Consider the following 24514-nt stretch of genomic DNA (forward strand, 5'->3'; position numbering starts at 1 on the left):
CCATGGATGCATCCTGGTGCCGCGCGTTCTCATGGTAAGCGGCGCGCCCGGCCATCCACCTGATGTAAAAGAAAAAGTGATTCTTCAGACCAGCCACCCTCTTCTATTGCCAGCATGAACCTTTTTCAGCATTTTGAGCTCCAGCAGCTTGTCTGTTGGATTTGGCCGCACGGGCCGGCCTTCGCCACCCACGTGCATCAATGAGCCTAGGCCACCCATGACCCTGTCACTTTTCCTTCCTCTGACCACTGCAGACCAGGAACACCCCACAAGAGCCGCAGTTTTGGAGATGCTCTGACCCAGTCCTCTCGCCTTTACCATTTGGCCCTTGTCAAAGTCACTCAGATCCTTACGTTTGCCCATTTTTCGTGCTTCTAACACATAAACTTTGTGGACGAAATGTTTACTCCATCCCACCCACTGACAGGCGCCATGATAACAAGATTATCCGTGTTACTCACTCCACCTGTCAGCGCTCATAATGTTATGGCTGGTGGGTGTAAACAACTGATCCCCCAATAGATAACATATAACATAGAGCTATATTCAAATTATACGTCCCTACATACAGAATCTGTATGCCCACCTGCTCAGCAAACGCCTAAACGAGCCCATTGTCTACTAGAAAAACAATAAAAATCTCCATCAATATCATGTTTTCAATGATCATTATCAGCTTCAAAAAGTCATTGGTAAACTTACCATCAGGAATGTAATATGAGGAATTTTTACGCCCGATGAATATAAAGGAAGTGGGGGGGGGGTATTTTCTGAGAGTATCCGGCAGACAGAATACGGGCTCAATGAATTTGCCTTTACGCACTCCGTGGGTTTTTATACCTTTTGTAAAATGCACGGGTAGGAACACGAGGGACCAGTATTTGCTACTTCCAGAGAAGGAACATTTTTAATTAGATATGATGTAAATTTGTAAAATTAATAAATAAAATGCAAATAAAAAGAACAACCAAAATGTACTCATTTAGAAAAGGGAAAATAACTAAACCAAGTTGTTTTTTTTATCTGTAGGAGTGTTCATCAGATACGGAATATTTTTTTTCCAGCTATATTTAAAAAAAAAAAAAATAAAGAAAAATAAAAATAAAAAAATTCGGAAATGATGATATAAATGTATGTTTTTTTATTTTATGACAAAGAACATAGTTCACACTCTCTTTTTCACATTCTAAATAATAAAACATAATAATAAAAAAACAATAATAATAATAATAATAATAATAATATAATGAATAATAAATAAGATAATTAATAATATAAAAGTTTTAATATTTAGCAACATTTTTAACTCATTGTAATTGTGTGCAATTGTACACAATATTGGCTTTATTTGTAGAATTTTATAACACACAACATTGTCTTATTCTTCTGCATATGTCTTTAATGACATTTTTTAAAAAAAAATTATAATAAGCTCAATTTTGTTTCTATTTTTTTACTGCACCGGTAGGGCGATAACATCCCAGCAGAAGCCGCGAAGGTTCATACAGTGAGTAAATTTAAATATGCATGGGACAGAGATATGTCAAAGAGTAACGTTTCAGCATTTAACCCATTAATGACAAGACTGTTTCTTACTTGTAGTACACTTTGGGGCAAAGGCTGTCAAATTTTTTCCGGTGCCCGTGTTCAGGACAAACGGGGCTTTCTTTAGATACCACTATTTCGTATGGTATTGTTGTGGAAATCAAATGTTGTGATGACCACAGACTTCTTTGAACGTAAAAAAGTTGACTCTGCATACAAGCAGCTGCAGGGAGATCTGCACAGAAGCAGGCGGGTCTGACAACGTTACAATTTCACACACTATATACACATCGATGACAAAAGAAAATAGTACACTTCTACTAAAGGCTGGCACAATTTCAATAACTCTGCTTTTTATTAGATTTGTCCATTGGTCTTTGGGCAAACATGAAAACAAACACGAAGAGTCCATTTTTGTGTTCGTTCCAAAGACACGTAGACGAGAATACAGTGCCAGTAAAACATAGGCAAAAACAAAAACACACACACAACAAAGAAGCTCCGTGATCGTCTTCGACTACTAATCTCCCCTGCAACAAAGTCGCTGGTACGGACATTTAACAGCGGGGACACCGCTGGTCTCCCCGCTGCAACATTTACATGTCCACGCTCGCGGACATTAATTCTGTCGAATTTTTTTTTCTATTTATTTAGGGGGGATTTTTGTATTAAATTGTTAGACGAAAGGATCATGGGAATATATATTATTTGAATAAATGCAAATGAGCACACTAGCATATATGGCTAATATATATTCGGGCAGAAGGCTGCCCTCTGTTGGTTTTACATTAAGTAGCATAACAACTTTGGATTTCAAGCATATGGAACAATGCCACTCAATGTATAACCAATAGAGGGCAGCATTCTGTCCAAACATATATTAGCCATATATGGCAGTGTGCTCATTTGCATTTATGAATTATTCAAATAAAATATATTCCCATGATCCTTTCGTCAATATAAATTTATAAAAGGACAGCTCTTGAATTTGTCTCAGAGTTCTTCATGATTTGGTAATGGTACTCATAGAGTCCCCCACCTTTATTCACACAAAAAATAAAATAAAAAAATTGGGTTAGCGTGTTTCTTAATGCTTAACTTGAACTTACCAGTTGAAATCATAGTGAATCGACCCCTATGTCATGTTACCGTCTTGTGTGGAGGGCAGATTTGGTGATACCCCTGTTCTACCCTCTCCAGCGACTAACGATACCCCCCCCCTTCTCCCATCCCATGCATGATGGTGTAGGAGTTAAAACACCTTACTTTGGGGCTACTTTTACATTCCCTGCTCAGCGAGAGGGGCCATTTATATAATATACTCAATGAAAGCAATGCACCAACCCCACACCTACCCCTCATGTTCATCAAGTACCCAGTGGGATGGACAGAGTTAATAAAAAAACTTTGCTGATATCAACTCTATCTATTCTATCTCCCACTACCTACTGCAATAAGGGGTCAATGTACCAAAAATAACTCTTTAAAGAGGAGTAGTCCTGATCACATGCCTTTTCCTACCTCCATTCCGTTCCTCTGGCATAGAGGGCTCAGCGAGTTTTAAAATTCAAATTGTTTTAAAAAAAATCTATGAATTCACCGCCTCTCTATATTTTATTTGTAAAACTGACAAAATATAGGAAATCCCAAGCATATGAGCTGTAAGTGATGCCCGGGAATTTATAGGGCTGCCTCACAAGTGGTCAGATAAGGTGAATGCATACAGGAGGCAGATGTTTCACACCTTGGCTAACAAATGCAATTATGCAATTAAGACAGACTAGAGGGCATCATATTTAACCCTTTGAAAGCAGCAGGGTATGGAGACAGGCAGGATATCGACATACGGGGTGGAAAACAGAGGTAACAGCAGGAAACGAGGGGGTCAAACGAAATATAGGATAGTCATAGTTGAGGCTTGGGGTAGCACAAGAAATACCATTGCATAAGTTACGGTGGGTAAAGGTGATGGAAAACCCTTCCACTTAAAATTAAAGGAGTGGTAGTAGAAGTGCTGCAGCAACCACAAGGGATTCTGGGTAGGCACATGCAAATAAAGCCAACAAAAACCACCTTTCACCTCTATATCCACTTTGTACATGGAACCTTGAAAATAACAGCTTTCAGACTAAAGTCAGGCTAGAGCCGCAATAGCCAGCTCACCACTCATCGATCCTTAACGGGACCCCTCAGCATGAGGTTGTGATACTAGCTTAATACTTGAGGCTTGGGGTAGTATGAGAAATCCCATTGCATAAGTTATGGTGGGTAAAGGTGATGGGAAAACCCTTTGACTTAAAATGAAGGGGGTAGTAGAAGCATTATTAAACACTCATCTACAGACACCAGACGGCTCGTTTTTCTCTCAGAAATCCCATGGTGCTGCCAAAACCACAAGGGATTCTGGGTAGGGTCAACAATAATCACCTTTTGCCTCTATATCTACTTTATACACGGATGTATTAGTCAGCTCACCACTCATTGACAGCTGTTTCATCCTTAATGGTACTTATCAGCATGAGGTTGTGATACTAGCTTAATACTTGAGGCTTGGGGTAGCCAAGAAATACCATTACATAAGTTATGGTGGGTAAAGGTGATGGAAAACCCTTCTACTTAAAATTAAGGGGGTAGTAGAAGCATTAAGCCAGAGGGCTTGTTCTTCCCTCAGAAATCTCATGGTGCTACCACAACCAGAAAGGACACTGGGTAGGCGCATGCAAATAAGATCACCTTTTGCCTCTATATCCACTTTATACATGGATCCCTTGAGAGCAATTGCCCGCTGTACAGGACAGACTTTAGACAAAACTCAGATAAGAGATGCAGCAACTAGATCGCCACTCTGGGGGGTAGTAAGGCTGGGGATAATAAAAGCATTACACCAGAAGGCTTGTTATTCCCTCAGAAATCTCAGGGTGCTGCCTCAAACACAATGGATTCTGGGAAGGCGCATGCAAATAAGGGCAACAGTAAACACCTTGTGCTTCTTTATCCATCTTATACATGAACTCCTTGAAAGTACTTGCCCAAAGTAAAAGACTTTGGACAAAACTCAGGTAAGAGCTGCAATAACCACCAGATCCTAAACGGGACAAGTCAGCATGAGGCACTTTAGGCTTGGGGTAGCATGGGAAATACCATTACATAAGTTATGGTGGGTAAAAGTGACAGAAAACCCTTCCGCTTAAAATTAAAGGGGTAGTAGAAGCATTATTAAACATCAGCATGTCACACATAATGAGGTACAGGGCCCTTAGATCCACACTAACAGCCAGTACACAGCACCCAGTCTAGAACCAAGGACCGGGCATTAGAACCCCAAAAACAACCAGAAAAGTCAAGGCTTTCTCATATCAGCACTTGAGGCTTGGGGTAGCACAAGAAATACCATTACATAAGTTATGGTGAGTAAAGGTGATGGAAAACCCTTCCATTTAAATTTAGCGGTAGTAGAAGAATTATTAAACACTCATCTACAGACACCAGACAAGCCAGAAGGTTTGTTGTTCCCTCAGAAATCTCATGGTGCTGCCACAAGGGATTCTGGGTAGGCAAATGCAAATAAGGTCAACAATGATCACCTTTTACCTCTATATCCACTTTATATATGGATATATTATTTATATATATATATTCATAATTTGCGAATGAGCAAGAAGGATATTATGGTTGGACAAGGACATAGCATGCTGAAAATCCTGTTGTCAATAAGTGTAAAATGCCTTTGTCATTAAGAGATTATTTTCATAACTTCTGATTTTATGAATTGTGCAAGGAAAGCACTATGGGCAGACCAAATGGGCCGAATGGTTCCTATCTGCTGTCTAATTTGATGTTCCTATGAAATAAAAATCTATAATTTCACTATCATCATCTACTGTACATTGGCCTGAAATCTCACAATAGAAATCAATACAGATCTGATATTTTAAAACATGAAGCACGTTGAATGGTTAATCGCACACAGCTCTGCTTTGAATTCACTTTGTTCCCACGATTCCCTTTGGAGATTTCCACTTAGTTCAAACGAGGACGTTACAAATTAGCAGCTCGTTAGAGTTTAGACTTTAGAAACAAGAAACAATTACTAATGATACACAAGCAGATCCCCGAGTGGCCTCCTGCGCTGATCGGTCTGTATTGGGATCAATTAATCCGGTTTGTTTGCATTGCGGAATCTCCCGTGTCTGTTACACCATCAGAGAATGAATTTCCAAGTGAAATGGAACTTTTCTGTATGATACAATGACCATGAAACCAACGGCAATCCTAATGCAATCTGTGCCTTCCTATATCTATGTTACCTGTTATACCAAACTGTCAGCCCATAGCCATCAATTAGACAAAAGAATTGCAGAAAAAAAGGAAAAAAAAGAAAGAAAGAAAAAAAAGAAAGAAAGAAAAAAAGAGAGAAAAAAAAGAAAGAAAAAAAAAGAAAGAAAAAAAAGAAGAAAGACAAAAAAATAAGAAAGAAAGACAAAAAAAAAATAAGAAAGACAAAAAAAAAATAAGAAAGACAAAAAAAAAAAATAAGAAAGACAAAAAAAAAAAATAAGAAAGAAATAAAGCATTGCATTCTCAATGAACATGATGCTCCATTCATATAAAGTGAGTGCCTCAGAAAAGTAAAAAAACTAAATAAATAAATGCAAAAGAAAGAGTGCCAGCAGGTTTCCGGCTAATAAGAAGTAAAAACAGCTGTCATGCAGGGGATTAGACATTGTGGCACCGACCATCATGTATGCCCCCCCCAACCTGCAAATAAAATGAATAACATTAACACACAATAAAACACATAAACAATAAAAATAAGAAAAAATACCCTGCACCCACATATTTTATTTTTATTTTTTCTTACAGCTGCGCTGATAATAAGGACGATGAGAGTTTTTGGCCCGCAAATGTGTCTAAGAGCGTACGAGAAAAGCAAAAAGTTGGCATACTTGTGAAAATGGCTCTTTTGTCATCTAGTGATGCAGTGTGCCATCATTTAACCCTTTATGTTCTGTGTGGCTACCTTACATAATTCGGTGTGCTGTTGCCTAGTGAAATAAGCATGTCATGTACATCTCTAGGAGGGAGCAAGAGTAGCGACACTTCTCTGGTTCTCATGTCTCCCACTTCTCAACACCCGAATCCTCCAGGTCTTGGGGTTCATTCCCTGCCCATTTCCACTAAATGGGAATGTGTCTCATGACGTAAGTAGGACCCCCCCCGACGTCAGTGGGACCACTCACGGTGTTTGCTGGTAGTCCTGGCCGTGGCCAGCAGGGGTAGGCTCCATGTGGTCATGTAGTGCTCCCTGTGGATTTCAAAAATATACAAAAACATACATATGAAGTATTTCTGTAATCCGGGGGTATTTTGAACTGCTGGGCTCCTAAAATGAGACAAAGCCATCACAAAATAAAATTAGGAAAATTGGGCCTTTTAACTTCCAAAACCCATAAAAACTCTCGACCTGCTCCGTAATCAGGAGATGCAGCTGAACACATTTTGGTGGGTTTCTCTGCAGTTGTGCAAACATTCCTAAAACAATCATTGAATGTTTGATGAAAAAAAGAAAAGAAAATGAATTATATGATAAGTGTACAAATGCTTCTTGTGGGTTGTCTTCTCTCCAAAAATATATATTTTTGTGGGGGGGGGGGTATTTTGAGCTGGTTGGCTGCTAAACAGTCCCAAATGAGACATAGGCCTCACAAAATAAAATTAGAAAATTTCAAGTTTGGTAAAGGGGAATGGGCATGTTGTGTCCCATAACCTCCAAATAAATACCGTATTGGCTCGGATATAGGCCGTCCCCGTATATAGGCCGCACCCTAAAAGTTTGGTGCTTTTTTAAAGAAAAAGTTTTTTTCTTTAAAAAAGCAACAAAAAACATGCTGCCACTCTGTCCTCTCCCCCCCCCGAGATATGCTGCCACTCTGTCCTCTCTCCCCCCCCACGAGATATGCTGCCACTCTGTCCCCCCCCCCAACTTACCAGAGTAGACTCCCGGGTGTCTTACGGGGCCGGAGGGGGACATCTATGCACATCGTGTATACAACTCCCGGTGCCGGCACTCAGCAGAAGTGCCGGCACCGGAAGTTGTATACGCGAATTGCGTAGGTGTCTTCCGCCGGCCCTGCAAGACACCCGGGAGTCTGCCCTGGTAAGTCGGGGGGGTTAAAATGCATTGTGCGGACGTTCACCGGCAACGGCGCATCGACGCTGCCGGTGAACGTCCGTGCGATGCGCTTAGACAACCTCCCGTGCCGGTACTCCCCCCGTGGGAAGTGCTGGCAGGGGAGGCTGTCTGAGCGTATCAGACAGTAGGATACAGGTCCCCTGCACCGCTGCGGGGGATCTGTATCCTAACCCCGCTGCCTGCCCGGCGCCTGGGACTGCATGTCCCGGGTGTCGGGCGCTAGACCCCGAATATAGGCCGCACCCCCACTTTAAAGTCTTAAAGTGGGGGAAAAAAGTACGGCCTATATTCGGGCCAATACGGTATTTAAAAAGATACATATGGTTAGGAGAAATTTGATTATTTGATTATTATTGATAAGAATTGACTGCAATGTCCGGAGCTAAAGATAGACTCGGTTAGGTGTATTTTTAGACAATTATTTATTGGGATGGAGGGTTATTGATGGAATTCATTATTATTAGTGGGTTTTTTTAATTTATTTGCAGATCGTTATTGAAAAAGATGAACATAGACATGGTTCGGGGTGATTTTAGAACACATGTATTGGCATGGAGGGTTGTTGACAGATATTGATTAGTATTAATTTCTATGCATTTCGATGCTAATATAAAGGAAGATATAAATAGAGAAACATTTAGATTCTCATTGAAATGCAGGGTTTTTGGGTATTATTTAATTTGTATTTATTTTTTTCATTTAGAAGCAGATAGATATTGATGAAGATATGGTTCGGGATAATTTTAGACACGTATTTATTGAAATGTAGGGTTGTTGATGAGTATTATTGATTAGCATTGAATTTTATGTATTTACATGCAGACAGGTATTGATGAAAATAGATTTGGTTTTGGATAATCTCTGGCCATACTTATTGGAATGGATGGTTGTTGATAATGCTTATTGATATTGATTAGTACTTATTTCTATGTCTTTTAAATGCAAATAGTTATTGATGGAGATAGGGGCAGTTAGGCATCATTTTAGACACATTTTTTATTGGAATTAGTAATTATTAACGGGTATTTGTTGTTATTAATTATTATTTGTCTCTGTCCATTTAGATGCAGATAGGGATTCATGAAGATAGATATGGTTGAGGATATTTATAGACACCTTTTATTGGAATGGAGACTTGATGGGTATTGATTAGTATCGATTATGTATTTATATTGATGAAGATTGATATGGTTCATCAATTAATGCTGCATTAATTATGGATAATGCTTATTATTGATTTGTATGTATTAGATGCAAATGAAGATATGGTTAGAGATGGTTTTGGGCCATACTTCATAGAATGGAAGGTTATTCATAGCTATTGATTATTATTGATTTCTATGGATTTAGATGCTGATTGATAGATGCGTGGAAAAGGAAACAAACTGTTTTTTACACAATTGATATTTATGGATTTTTAATATCATTATAAATGATATTTCATATTTCGGTTAAAAAAAAGTATAATTAATACAGGTAGCTATAGATACACATTTGTTGGAATTGAGTGTAATGAGAGTTAGGTAAGATATATTATACCATACATGTGTAATGCAATTTTTATTTTTTTATTATTATTTTGTGCTATAATCTATGATGGCTTCAAGCATCAGCAATGTTGAGGAAAGGGAACGACTGGTAATATTTCCCCCCCCCCCAAAGCCTCCTTATCTGATAGTTGAAATACATTTCTGATATTGCTGATTAACAGCCACTATATTCTAATAGTCTAATATTATATATTATTATTATTATTATTATTATGTTAATACTTTCCAGAATTTCGTTCATCAATATTTGAAGGGAATTTCGCTAATTATTATAGAGGGATAGTTTCTGAAATATATCCTTTTTATAGAGTTTTATTGATTTATTTCATACGGCAATTATTTATTTTTTTTTTTTTTTAAAGAAACTGCCTTTCATGGGTTGTTGCCAAACTATGCAGCCCAAACATTCTTTAACCATCGGTGTGTGCGGGAGACGTGCTTTCTTTTGCTATCCCTGTTAACCCTTCGTGTACCAGAACCGGCTATCCTGATTACGCTTACCCTTCGTGTACCAGACCTGCCTATCAAAAATAGCGCCCGATCTCGTCTGATCTCGGAAGCTAAGCAGGGTTGGGCCTGGTTAGTATCTGCATGAGAGACCGCCTGGGAATACCAGGTGTTGTAGGCTTTTTCTTTTCTCACAGTCCGGGGAGAGCTTTTCGCAGCGTTTCTTGTTCATCATCAAAGCTTTAAACCCTTATTGAACCTTCTCACCTTCTCTGTCCTGTCCCAGGGCTTATAATTCTCTTTGTGTGACGACAAGCAGCAGCAGCAGCAGCAGCAGAAGAAGAGGAGTAGAACAAAATACACTCACACCTGTGGCTGTACCAACCTGAAAGCATCTGATCTCGGAAGCTAAGCAGGGTTGGGCCTGGTTAGTACCTGGATGGGAGACCGCCTGGGAATACCAGGTGTTGTAGGCTTTTTCTTTTCTCACATTCCGGGGAGAGCTTTTTGCCATGTGTTTCTTGTTCATCATCAAAGCCTTAAGCCCATATTGAACCCTCTCACCTTCTCTGTCCTGTCCCAGGGCTTATAATTCTCTCTGTGTGACGACAAGCAGCAGCAGCAGCAGCAGCAGCAGCAGCAGCAGCAGCAGCAGCAGCAGCAGCAGCAGCAGCAGAATAAGAGAAGTAAAACAAAACACTTTCACACCTGATGCCAAACCACCCTGACAGCGCCCGCTCTCATCTGATCTTGGAAGCTAAGCAGGGTTGGGCCTGGTTAGTACCTGGATGGGAGACCGCCTGGGAATACCAGGTGTTGTAGGCTTCTTCTTTTCTCACAGTCCGGGAAGAGCTTTTTGCCACGTGTTTCTTGCTCATCATCAAAGCTTTAACCCCTTATTTGAACCTTCTCACCTTCTCTGTCCTGTCCCAGGGCTTATAATTCTCTTTGTGTGACAAGCACAGTATGTTATGAATTTAAAACTTTGATGGGTATCAAATACGTACAGCTAAACACTTTCTCCAGAAAGAAGCAGATGACCGCCACCAGGTCCCCTCCACCATATGTACTGTATATGTTGTGATTTTTATTATCTATTATTATTATTACTATCTATCATCATCATTATTATTATTATTATTACTGTATCATGTCTCTCTTTTCGTTAGTCAGTACACTTTAGGGAATCTCCTGTTATTCTCAACAGATTTTGAAAGTCAGTAGATGTGGGAAAATGCTCGTTGGAGAATCTTATAAATAAGGATCAAACATCACATCCTTTACTTCTTTGAAGTGAATAAAGATTCTGTTGGGTGTTTTTGGCTGTTTCGGGTTTCTGTGGTTCTGATGAAAGTTCCATCCAGTCCACTTCCATGAAATAATATAAGACATATCCGCTACAGCCGCATTGAGCTGGACAAACCTCACTATCTCTTCGGAGCAGCCTTGTAAGTAAGATTTACATTTTTTTACCATATTTTTCAGTTCAAAACAATATTGTTAAATATAAAAGTCATCATCGTAATGCCTGCTAAATATTGTGATTCATATTTTTTTCTTATACCTTGATTATCAGATTATTATTATTATTATTATCATTATTATTTATATTATTATCTTTTATTTTCTTTATTATTTCTTTATTTTATTTCCTTATTTTATTATCTTTTTTTTTATTCTTTCAGCAATTTATGCAGCACTTCTTACGATAAATGTAGATTAAGACAAACCAATAAAAGGGAAATAAAAATTATATTGAATTCATGAATTGACTTTAGAGAAGCTGTTTGATTTGTTGGATGTCCCTTGTTTGCACAAATACAGGTGGGTGACTCGGTATTGTCAGTGATAATATCTATTATCTACCCTGTGGTGGATGGCCACGGAAAACATTTATTATGTACTGTACTTACTTCTAAATAGCTCAAATATCTCTAATTATAATTCAATTTGTAACAAAGCTTTTCCTTGGTTTGAAAAAGTAATACTTTAAGTAGAGTAAGATGTGTGAATTTTATTATTTATACAAAAGAGCTGTATATGATTAGCAAAATATAATTGGTTTATAGGCACATTAACATATATATATATATATATATATATATATATATATATATATATTGTTATTAATATTGTCAAAAATATTGTTATTAATAATAATTATTATTAAATTCAGCAGTGGAGCTAGAATAGCCCTTTAATCATTTCAATATATGGTAACCTCGTACAAATATTTTTATACTGTGATGATAATCCATGGTAAGAGGTTTAGGTCCTCCATATATGTCCTTGTGAATCCTAATAATAATAGTAATAATTAATAATAATAATTCACTAGTTGATCGATAATTATATATTCCAGTCTTCCATGAAATGAGGAAAACATCTCTGCGGGTAATGTTTGGGAAGAACCAGACCACGGTCACCGAGTTCATTCTCCTGGGATTTCAAGGTCTTCAAAGCTTCAAGATACCCGTCTTTCTCTTACTTCTGATCTTCCATCTTGTAACGTTATCCGGAAATGCTCTTATCATATGGTTGGTTGTATCCAACAAGGCTTTACATTCTCCGATGTACTTCTTCCTTACACACCTCTCCCTATGTGACATATTTCTGACTATAAATATTATTCCTGAAGCCCTGTGGATTATATGGCATGACGGAGGGACTATGTCCTTTTCGAGGTGCTTTGTTCAGTTTTACTTTTTTGCTAGTTTAGAAACTTCAGAATGCTTAATTTTGTCTGTAATGGCTTACGACCGGTATCTGGCCATCTGTTACCCTCTGCACTATAATTATCTGATGAGCCCTGTGCTTCGCAATAGGTTGGTTTCCATATCTTGGTTATCAAGTCTTTTTGCGGTGCTGACTGACACAGTCTCAATAACTCAACTTCAGTTTTGTGGACCAAATACCATTGACCATTTCTTTTGTGATTTAGCTCCAATACTTGATCTTTCGTGTTCAGATACTACGTTTATTGAGATAGAAGTTCTCGTATTGAGTATACCGGTGGCTGTTTTTCCGTTGTTTGTTATTGTAGTTTCCTATGCATATATTGTCCTTGCTGTTCTTAGGATTTCTTCCAAGAGTGGAAGATGGAAAACCTTCTCCACCTGCAGTTCTCACCTGACTGTAGTCTCCATATTTTATGGGACCCTGATAGGGATTTATATGCTTCCAGCCAAAGGAAAATCATTGAATGTCAGCAAAGTCTTATCCTTAATGTATACAGTGTTGACTCCAATGATGAACCCGATCATCTACAGCTTGAGAAACAACGACATCAAAGAAGCCATTAAAAACTGTGTCCGCAGGTTAAAAAATAGTAAATAAGTAAAATGTCTTCTATGGGATGGAAAATATGTCACATTATATTAAATTATGTACTGTATTGTCGTTTGGGCAGAATTCTCCTTTCTAATATGTTCACAGTTCCATCTAGCAATGATCAGCAAAGCCATTGAACCTAAATTTCAGCCCAAAGAAACGGACCATCAAATATAAAAAAATAAACCCTGACACAAAAGTAATTTACTTTCTATCTTCCTTTTTTTCAAATTTACATCCATAACTGTCTGTCTGAGGTTTCATCCTAGATGACATCCCACCACCTGAAGATCAACATCTCAAGATTCTAGTGATTGCCCTCTATAGAGAGTCCATCAGTCTACCCAAAGGTCCAAGTTCACTGCCACGGTGCTACATTCCAGTCGACTCTCTTTCATCTTTCACATCCAGCGGCACCTCAAATCCTGCCACTGCCCCCTACAAAATATCTCTGGAATTGGTCCTTTTCTCATACAAGACAATATTAAAATACTAATTCATCCTTCTGATACTCCGTAATAAATGGTCCCCCTTCCTGCCTTTCGCCAGTCCAATTCATTCTAAACATATCCACCAAAGTAATGTTCTCATCTTATTTCTCTTCATCAGCTGCCCCGTTATGCTAATTCCACCACTGGCTCCCAATACCCTCCACTACAGGATGTAAAGTCTGACCCTTGCATCATGAACGCTTAATAAATCTGCACCCATTTACATATATCTGCTTTGATTTGACTTTTAGCTGTTGCAGCAGGGATCCAGGTTTTTTTTTCTCCTGCATAGCAACTATTGGTAAGGGGCCGTGCGAGTGAGCCTATTGGTCGCTTGCATGGCCCTTTAACCTACGGATTTCTGCTCCCATTATCCAACGCAGCATCACAGGGGTTAACGGGAGCGGAAATCATGAGTTAAAAAGGCCGTGCGAGTGAGCCTATTGGTCACCTGCATGCAAGACCCTGCAGGTGACCAATAGGATCACTCGCACTGCCCTGTAACCCCTGACGACGAACCTGCGGATTTCCGCTTCAGTGAACTCCCGCGATGCTGTGAAGATAAGGTAAGTTAGATGGGGAAGGGACCGGGGAGATTAGTAGACGAAGGCGAAGATTCTTCGTGTGTGAGTCTTCGTCTTCGCCTACGTTTTACCGGCACTGTATTCTCTTCTACGTTTCTTCGGAACAAACAAAAAAACAGACTCTTCGTGTTCGTTTTCATGTTCACCCGAAGACGAATGCACAAGTCTAATTTCTACAACTTTCTGAACCACCATCTGTACTCTGCCCTTGACTTATAGCTCTCTTCAGCCGTTACCACTTCATACCACATATCTAGGATTTTATCCGTGTTGTATCTGTTCCTCAGGATTTTATCGTGTTGTATCTCATTGGTTCAGAGGAGCTTACAATCTATACCCACAACCTGCACCCTAAAAGGAAACCATTTTTCCATGATGATTTTCTCATGTATGATGAGATAAATCATTTCCTGTTTCCTTTCTAAATCAATTTACTTTACCCTGATAAACTAGTGATATCCACCATGCCCAATCATAATAAATTGTTCCCTTGCATCCTGATTGGTGTGTTGTGTCGTGACTGGTCATATGGTTCTTTGAGATACCTTTTTTCCCCCTATGGAGCACCTTCATTCCAAGAACAGGAATGGCTACCCATCTTGTAGGAATGTGGCAATGGCTAGGAACATCCTAGTAGACCCCTGGTTCCCGTTACGTAAATCATACCTGGGAACTTTTGGGCTCCGTACCACTAACTCATCACAACGACCCTGCTGAGAAGGCATGTCTGCTATGCATCACAGGAACATCCCGGTAGCGTTGAAGGGGCTTCAGTCTTTTCTTCAGCCTTTTATGAGACTTATTGGACTTGAGAGACTCTGATATTGCAAGCTACAGACGTATTTGAAAGCCATAGGAAAGCTTTTGTGTAAAAGAAACCCATGTGACTTTTAGAAATGTTTGTAGAGGATTGGCATTCGCCGGGAACCAAACCCAAGTTAACTGCTTGAAAGGCAGCTATGATCACCACCAACAACCACACAAACACGTAATTGTTTTTATCTATCATCATACACATGTGATTCCAAGCTGGTGCAAATACCCTGGAAGGGTTTATAAAAGAGGCATACATTTACCCGCAGCTTTTTTATGGCTTTCAAATATGTCTGTGGCTTGCAATTTCAATCAATTACAATCAGCCTCATAAAAGGCAGCTGACAGGTTTCTGTGGAGGAAAAACCATGTAAATCCAGAGAATAGGAAATTAGGATCACTGTTTTTTACTGGCACATACCTATACCGGGTTTTTGGAAGACACTTATACTTTTTTTTATATTATACCAAACTGATTATGATAAAACAGACATCAACCTGTTTTAGCAGAAGTACCTACATCAGTAACATTGGTACAGATAGACGATAAGCAGTACTGCGACGCAGCGCAGGGCAATACACGTTACAGTACGACTTCAGTTTACGGAAAGCTCAGTAGAAGCAGTGTACAATTACATTCCCAGACGTGGCACATATGGTTAGCACATTAGTGGAACAACCTGGGGAAATGGGATGGTCAGGGTGGATGAGGGGGAGAGTAGAGGGGGGCCGAGGAGAACGGGGCTAGTCTTCAGCCTCTAGACTGTCCTTGAGAGAGTAGTCTCTCAGCAGGCTGTGGATAAGCCTGCGGCAGTTACGGACTGTTACCTGCTCCCTCCTCAGCACCAGGCGGTTCCTGGCAAACCATAGAGCGTCTTTTACGCAGCACATGAGGCGCCAAGCATCCTCAATGGCGCTCTCCGTGTGTGTTCCTGGAAAAAGTCCGTAAAGTACCGAATGGTAGGACAGGTACTTTCTCTCGATAGAGTCCTTGAGATCCAGCTCCAGGGCTCTGAACAAGGCCTGTGCAAACGGGCACTGCCAGAACAAGTGAAGGAAAGTCTCCTCCTCCACAATGCACTGTGGGCAGTGTCTATATCTGCACAGCCCCCTGGCATGCATAAATGTCCTTAGGGGGAGGCCTCCCTGAATGGCCATCCATGCAATGTCTTTGTGCCTGTTGGTTAGCCTGCTCGACGACACGTTAGCCCAGACAGTCTTGGCTGTGGCGTCAGGGAGCACTGGGATGTTCTCGATAGTGTCTTTGGCTCTGATGAACTTGTGGATCACAGGGGGTAACCACAGGTCTGGTTTAACTCCCTCCAGTTGGTGCTCCCTTACAAATTTGCCCACGTCCGAGTAGAACCAGGGCATGGTCCAATTGTAAGGGATGGAGCTGTCCCACTTTTCCCACTTGAGCTGCCTCCACAGGGGCAGCAGGAAGAAGCGAGACATGGAGTTTCCAGCAGAGCCTTTCACTACGTCTCTGAGAGTCCTGCGCACGCAGTTGCACACAAAGAAGGTCCTCAGCATGGTAGGGATGTCAGGCACTCCTTTGCCTCCCTTGCCGGGTTCCTTGTACATCACTGCGCGCTTTACTCTGTCCATTTTGGAGCCCCAGATGAAGTGGAAAACTGCTCGGTTGATGGCTAGGTGAATGGTGACCAGCAGGGGCCACGCCTGAGCCACGTACTGCAGCACGGGAAGAATCTCGTTGCGCAGCACCAGCACTTTCCCTTCGATGGTAAGGTCTCTGAGGCTCCACAGCCCAAATTTCTGCTTTACTTTGTTGAGTCTCTCCTCCCAGCTTTTCAGGGCCGCGCCATCTCTGCTGAACCAGACTCCCAGGATCTTTAGGAAGTCGGTTTTGACGGGAAACGGGATCGGCTCAGAAGTCAGGTCCCACTGCCCGAACAGCATGGTCTCCGACTTCCGGCAGTTGACCTTTGCGCCTGAAGCTCGGCTGAAGTCCTCGCACGTCTGGACGAGCACTCTCACCGACCGGTGATCCGCGCAGAAGATGGTCACGTCGTCCATGTAGAGCGAGCACTTTATCTCCTTCTTGCCTGGCGCGGTGATCACTCTGATCTCTGGATTCCGTCTGATGCACTCGGCAAAGAGCTCTATACAACAGAAAAAAAAGAAGAGGTGAGAGAGGGCAGCCTTGTCTGACCCCATAGAGGACAGGGAAGGGGTCAGTCTTCCAGCCGTTCACCAGCACCGAGCTGCGGATATCAAGGTACATCAGGTTAGCATAAGAACAGAACATCTCCACCAGCCCAAACCTCCGCAGTACCTGACCCATAAAACCATGAGACAGTCGATCAAATGCCTTCTCTTGGTCTAGGGTGACCAGAGCGGCACGGGCATTGCGGTCCTTGATGAAGTAGATCGTGTCCCTGATGAGGGCCAGGCTGTCCGCCATCCGGCGTCCTGGGATGCCGCAGGTCTGGTCGGGGTGGACGATTTGCCCAATGACTTTCTTCAACCTGGTGGCTAGTACCTTGGCGAGGATCTTGTAGTCCACATTCAGGAGAGAGATGGGACGCCAATTTTTCAGGTCTCATCTCTCCTCCTTCCGATTATACAGGATCGTGATCATTCCCTCTCTCAGCGTGGGGGGCATCCTGCCCTCCACCACCATCTCCTCGTACAGGTCGAGGAGGTCCGGGCCGATGAGGTCCCACAGCGTTGTGTACAACTCGGCTGGGAGACCGTCACTGCCCGGTGTCCTGCCCTTCCTGAAGGATTTGGTGGCAGATTGCAGCTCCTCCAGCGTCAAGGGGGCGGTCATGGCTGCACGACCTGCGGGATCAATGGTGTTAGTAATACCTGACAGGAACCGTTCAGCAGCCTCCGGGTCTGTGTCTTTGGGGGAGTAGAGATCTCGGTAGTAGTCGACGACCACTTTCTTGACCTCTTCCTTCCCCTGTCATACCACACCTTCGCTGTCTCTCATGTCTCTCAAGAAAGAGTTACATTTCTCACCCTTCTCCAGGTTCTCCACCTTGGAACGGAAGACGATTTGCTTGGATTCCTCCTCAAAGTGCCTTTTCAGTCCCTCTTTGGTCTCCTCCAGCTCCTCGTCCACGTCCCATCCGCACTGTTGGAGGTCCAACAGGGACTGCAGCTTGCGTTGCAGCCGTCTGAATTTCCTCTTCCTCTCACACGCCTGGAGTCTTCCTTTTGCCTGAAAGAAAGAGTGCAGCTTTACTTTAGTAAACTCCCACCACTGGGCTACAGTGGGGAACAGATTCTTGGTACTGACTAGACTTGTGCATTCGTCTTCGGGCGAACATGAAAACGAACACGAAGAGTGTGTTTTCGTGTTTGTTCCGAAGACATGAAGAAGAGAAGACAGTGCCGGTAAAACGTAGGCGAAGACGAAGACTCACACACGAAGAATCTTCGCCTTCGTCTACTATTCTCCCCGGTCCCTTCCCCATCTAACTTACCTTATCTTCACAGCATCGCGGGAGTTGACTGAAGTGGAAATCTGCAGGTTCGTCATCAGGGGTTACAGGGCAGTGTGAGTTAGCCTATTGGTCACCTGCAGGGTCTTCCTCTGGCATCAACCAATTGGTTGATGCCAGAGGAAGACCCTGCAGGTGACCAATAGGGCTCACTCGCACAGCCTTTTTAACTCCTGATTTCCGCTCCCGTTAACCCCTGCGATGCTGCGTTGGATAACGGGAGCAGAAATCTCTAGGGTAAAGGGCTGTGCAAGCGACCAATAGGCTCACTCGCACGGCCCCGTACCACTAGTTGCTAGGCAGAAAAAAAAAATAAAGCAACCTGGGACCCTGCTGCAACAGTTAAAAGTCCGTGCCAGCGACCAACAAAGTCACCGGTACGGACATTTAATTGACACAGCAGGGACACCAGTGGTCTCCCCGCTGTGTCAGTTAAATGTCAGTGCCAGCGACCAACAAAGTCGCCGGTACGGACATTTAACTTAGCATAAATAACTTACTATAACTTCGGACACAATGCTGCCCTCTGTTGGTTTTACATTAAGTAGCATATGCTTGAAATCCAAAGTTATTATGCTACTCAGTGTAAAACCAACAGAGGGCAGCATTCTGTCCGAAGATATATTAGCCATATGTGGCAGTGTGTTCATTTTCATCTATTAATTATTTAAATAAAATATATCCCCATGATCCGCTGGTCTCCCCGCTGCAACAGTTAAATGTCCGCACTCGCAGACATTAATTCTGTCGAACTTGCAAACTCTTTTTTTCTATTTATTTTGGGGGTTTTTTTGTATTAAACCATTACACGAAAGGATCATGGGAATATATTTTATTTGAATAAATGCAAATGAGCACACTGCCACATATGGCTAATATATGTTCGGACAGAATGCTGCCCTCTGTTGGTTTTACATTAAGTTGCATAATAACTTTGGATTTCTTTCAAGCATATGGAACAATGCTACTCAATGTATCTAACCAACAGAGGGCAGCATTCTGTCCGAACATATATTAGCCATATGTCTTCGGACAGAATGCTGCCCTCTGTTGGTTTTACATTAAGTAGCATAATAAATAACTGGATTTCAAGCATATGGAACAATGCTACTCAATGTAAAACCAACAGAGTGCAGCATTCTGTCCGAAGATATATTAGCCATATATGCTAGTGTGCTCATTTGCATTTATTCAAATAAAATATATTCTCATGATCCTTTCGTGTAATGGTTTAATACAAAAAAAAACCAAAATAAATAGAAAAAAAGAGTTTGCAAGTTCGACAGAATTAATGTCTGCGAGTGCGGACATTTAACTGTTGCAGCGGGGAGACCAGTGGATCATGGGAATATATTTTATTTAAATAATTAATAAATGAAAATGAACACACTGCCACATATGGCTAATATATCTCCGGACAGAATGCTGCCCTCTGTTGGTTTTACATTGAGTAGCAGAATATTCTGCCCGAGAATATATTAGCTATATATGGTAGTGTGCTCATTGGTCACCAGCAGGAGGCCCCCTGCTGGCGACCAATAGAGTTGCTGATACGCACATTAACTGGTACGCGTTAACCCCGTATTAACCCCGTATTAACCCCGTATTAACCCCTTAAACGAAGAGAAAACGAGCACGAAGAATGTCCACGAATATTCACCCGAAGAGAAGACAGGAACGGGGGAATATTCACGGAATACGAAGATTTTTTGTTTGCCGAAGACGAAGAGCCCCCTGGTGCCCAAGTCTAATGATAATCTCGCCTTCTTATACTGATTCTATCTACTTTTGGCATTAACAGTTACTCAGCCCCGCGCACATCTGGTGGATCACTTTAAAAGCCTTCCTGTGGATTACAATGGTTTTTCTCTTGTGGATTACAATACGGGACCTCAAACGTTCAGTGCATCAACTGGTGCCCATCAGCCATTAAGCTGAAGCCTGAGGGTGGTGTGATCATTTCACAACTTTAGTATCTGCCTTATCTTAACAAGCTTATCAAATACGTACAGCTAAAACACTTTCTCCAGAAAGAAGCAGATGACCGCCACCAGGTCCCCTCCACCATATGTACTGTATATGTTGTGATTTTTATTATCTATTATTATTATTACTATCTATCATCATCATTATTATTATTATTATGTCCTGTCTCTCCTTGGGTTAGTTGGTACACTTAAGGGAATCTCACGTTATTCTCAACAGATTTTGAAAGTCAGTAGATGTGGGAAAATGCTCGTTGGATCATCTTATAAAAGGGATCAAAACATCACATCCTTCACTTCTTTGAAGTGAATGAGATTCTGTTGGGTGTTTTTGGCTGTTTCGGGTTTCTGTGGTTCTGATGAAAGTTCCATCCAGTCCACTTCCATGAAATAATATAAGACATATCCGCTAGAGCCGCATTGAGCTGGACAAACCGCACTATCTCTTCGGAGCAGCCTTGTAAGTAAGATTTACATTTTTTACCATATTTTTCAGTTCAAAACAATATTGTTAAATATAAAACTCATCATCGTAATGCCTGGTAAATGTTGTGATTAATATTTTTTTCTTATACCTTGATTATCAGAGTATTATTATTATTATTATTATTATTATTATCATTATTATTATTATTATTATCATTTATTTTCTTTATTATTTCTTTATTTTATTTCCTTATTTTATTATCTTTTTTTTTATCCTTTCAACAATTTCTGCAGCACTTCTTACGATAAGTGTAGATTAAGACAAACCAATAAAAGGGAAATAAAAATTATATTGAATTCATGAATTGACTTTAGAGAAGCTGTTTGATTTGTTGGATGTCCCTTGTTTGCACAAATACAGGTGGGTGACTCGGTATTGTCAGTGATAATATCTATTCTCTACCCTGTGGTGGATGGCCACGGAAAACATTTATTATGTACTGTACTTACTTCTAAATAGCTCAAATATCTCTAATTATAATTCAATTTGTAGCAAAGCTTTTCCTTGGTTTGAAAAAGTAATACTTTAAGTAGCGTAAGATGTGTGAATTTTATTATTTATACAAAAGAGTTGTATATGATTAGCAAAATATAATTGGTGTCTCCTTAGGATGAGTTAGTCCTCGTCAAAAATATTGTTATTAATAATAATTATTATTAAATTCAGCAGAGGAGCTAGAATAGCCCTTTAATCATTTCAATATATGGTAACCTCGTACAAATATTTTTATACTGTGATGATAATCCATGGTAAGAGGTTTAGGTCCTCCATATATGTCCTTGTGAATACTAATAATAATAATAATAATAATAATAATAATAATAATAATAATAATAATTAATAATAATAATTCACTAGTTGATCGATAATTATATATTCCAGTCTTCCATGAAATGAGGAAAGCATCTCTGCAGGTAATCTTTGGGAAGAACCAGACCACAGTCACCGAGTTCATTCTCCTGGGATTTCAAGGTCTTCAAAGCTTCAAGATACCCGTCTTTCTCTTACTTCTGATCTTCCATCTTGTAACGTTATCTGGAAACCTTCTTATTATATGGTTGGTTGTATCCAACAAGGCTTTACATTCTCCGATGTACTTCTTCCTTACACACCTCTCCCTATGTGACATATTTCTGACTATAAATATTATTCCTGAAGCCCTGTGGATTATATGGCATGGCGGAGGGACTATGTCCTTTTCGAGGTGCTTTGTTCAGTTTTACTTTTTTGCTAGTTTAGAAACTTCAGAATGCTTAATTTTGTCTGTAATGGCTTACGACCGGTATCTGGCCATCTGTTACCCTCTACGCTATAATTATCTGATGAGCCCTGTGCTTCGCAGTAGGTTGGTTTCCATATCTTGGTTATCAAGTCTTTTTGTGGTGCTGACTGACACAGTCTCAATAACTCAACTTCACTTTTGTGGGCCAAATACCATTGACCATTTCTTTTGTGATTTAGCTCCAATACTTGATCTTTCGTGTTCCGATACTACGTTTATTGAGATAGAAGTTCTCGTATTGAGTATACTGGCTGTTTTTCCGTTGTTCGTTATTGTAGTTTCCTATGCATATATTGTCCTGGCTGTACTTAGGATTTCTTCCAAGAGTGGAAGATGGAAAACCTTCTCCACCTGCAGCTCTCACCTGACTGTAGTCTCCATATTTTATGGGACCCTGATTGGGATTTATATGCTTCCAGCCAAAGGAAAATCATTGAATGTCAGCAAAGTCTTATCCTTAATGTATACAGTGTTGACTCCAATGATGAACCCGATCATCTACAGTCTGAGAAACAACGACATCAAAGAAGCCATTAAAAACTGTGTCCGCAGGTTAAAAGCTATTGAACCTAAATTTCAGCCCAAATAAACGGACCATCAAATATAAAAAAATATACGCAAAAGTAAAAAAAAGCCACCTAAAAAAAGTAATTTACTTTCTATCTTCCTCTTTTCAAATTTACTTCAATAACTGTCTGAAGTTGCATCCTAGATGACATCCCACCACCTGAAGCTCAACATCTCAAGATTTGAGTTATTCCCCTCTGTAGAGAGTCCATCAGTCTACCCAACAGTCCAAGTTCACTCCCACGATGTTACGTTCCAATCGACTCTCTTTCATCTTTCACATCTAGCGGCACCTCAAATCCTGCCACTGTCCCCTGCAAAATATCTCTGGAATTGGCCCTTTTCTCACACAAGACACTATTAAAATACTAATTTATCCTTCTGATACTCCGTAATAAATGGCCTCCATTCCTGCCTTTCGCAAGTCCAATTCATTCTAAACATATCCACCAAAGTAATGTTCTCATCTTATTTCTCTTCATCAGCTGCCCCGTTATGCTAATTCCACCACTGGCTCCCAATACCCTCCACTACAGGATGTAAAGTCTGACCCTTGCCTCATGAACGCTTAATAAATCTGCCCCCATTTACATATATCTGCTTTGATTTGACTTTTAGCTGTTGCAGCAGGGATCCAGTTTTTTTTCTCCTGCATAGCAACTGGTGGTAAGGGGCCGTGCGAGTGAGCCTATTGGTCGCTTGCACGGCCCTTTAACCTACAGATTTCTGCTCCCATTATCCAACGCAGCATCACAGGGGTTAAGGGGAGCGGAAATCATGAGTTAAAAAGGCCGTGCGAGTGAGCCTATTGGTCACCTGCAGGGTCTTCCCCTGGCATCAACCAATTGGTTGATGCCAGAGGAAGACCCTGCAGGTGACCAATAGGCTCACTCGCACTGCCCTGTAACCCCTGACGACGAACCTGCGGATTTCCGCTTCAGTGAACTCCCGCGATGCCGTGAAGATAAGGTAGGCTAGATGGGGAAGGGACCGGGGAGATTAGTAGACGAAGGCGAAGATTCTTCGTGTGTGAGTCTTCGTCTTCGCCTACGTTTTACCGGCACTGTATTCTCTTCTACGTTTCTTCGGAACAAACAAAAAAAACAGACTCTTTGTGTTTGTTTTCATGTTCGCCCGAAGACGAATGCACAAGTCTAATTTCTACAACTTTCTGAACCACCATCTGTACTCTGCCCTTGACTTATAGCTCTCTTCAGCCGTTACCACTTCCTACCACATATCTAGGATTTTATCCGTGTTGTATCTGTTCCTCAGGATTTTATCGTGTTGTATCTCATTGGTTCAGAGGAGCTTACAATCTATACCCACAACCTGCACCCTAAAAGGAAACCATTTTTCCATGATGATTTTCTCATGTATGATGAGATAAATCTGCATAATCCCATGTCATTGTGTTGTGTGTTAATTATGTGAATCCTTTCCTGTTTCCTTTCTAAATCAATTTACTTTACCCTGATAAACTAGTGATATCCACCATGCCCAATCATAATAAATTGTTCCTTTGCATCCTGATTGGTGTGTTGTGTCGTGACTGGTCATATGGTTCTTTGAGATACCTTTTTTCCCCCGATGGAGCACCTTCATTCCAAGAACAGGAATGGCTACCCATCTTGTAGGAATGTGGCAATGGCTAGGAACATCCTAGTAGACCCCTGGTTCCCGTTACGTTAATCATACCTGGGAACTTTTGGGCTCCGTACCACTAACTCATCACAACGACCCTGCTGAGAAGGCATGTCTGCTATG

The 24514-nt window shown here is 40.9% G+C and overlaps 2 protein-coding genes and 2 pseudogenes across 2 annotated transcripts; all 4 read left to right on the top strand.

The window, feature by feature from the left end:
- Positions 1 to 10102: 10102 nt before the first annotated feature.
- On the top strand, positions 10103 to 10211 carry LOC128492941 (uncharacterized; annotated as a pseudogene).
- A 230-nt stretch (positions 10212 to 10441) lies between these two features.
- On the top strand, positions 10442 to 10560 carry LOC128492994 (uncharacterized; annotated as a pseudogene).
- A 1572-nt stretch (positions 10561 to 12132) lies between these two features.
- Positions 12133 to 13071, top strand: LOC128491759 (olfactory receptor 11L1-like). Its single transcript, XM_053464072.1, has one exon. It carries the CDS (start codon positions 12133 to 12135, stop codon positions 13069 to 13071), a length of 939 nt encoding a protein of 312 aa, XP_053320047.1.
- Positions 13072 to 21791: 8720 nt separating this feature from the next.
- LOC128491760 (olfactory receptor 11L1-like) lies at positions 21792 to 22769 on the top strand. The gene has a single exon (XM_053464074.1). It carries the CDS (start codon positions 21792 to 21794, stop codon positions 22767 to 22769), a length of 978 nt encoding a protein of 325 aa, XP_053320049.1.
- The last annotated feature ends 1745 nt before the right edge of the window (positions 22770 to 24514 follow it).

This window comes from Spea bombifrons, chromosome 4 (genome assembly GCF_027358695.1).
Source record: "Spea bombifrons isolate aSpeBom1 chromosome 4, aSpeBom1.2.pri, whole genome shotgun sequence".
Taxonomy (NCBI): domain Eukaryota; kingdom Metazoa; phylum Chordata; class Amphibia; order Anura; family Pelobatidae; genus Spea; species Spea bombifrons.

Bases quoted from the DNA above. Each gene is read 5' to 3' on its own strand.
- LOC128491760 (XM_053464074.1), top strand. From the start codon at position 21,792: ATGAGGAAAGCATCTCTGCAGGTAATCTTTGGGAAGAACCAGACCACA.
- LOC128491759 (XM_053464072.1), top strand. From the start codon at position 12,133: ATGTTTGGGAAGAACCAGACCACGGTCACCGAGTTCATTCTCCTGGGA.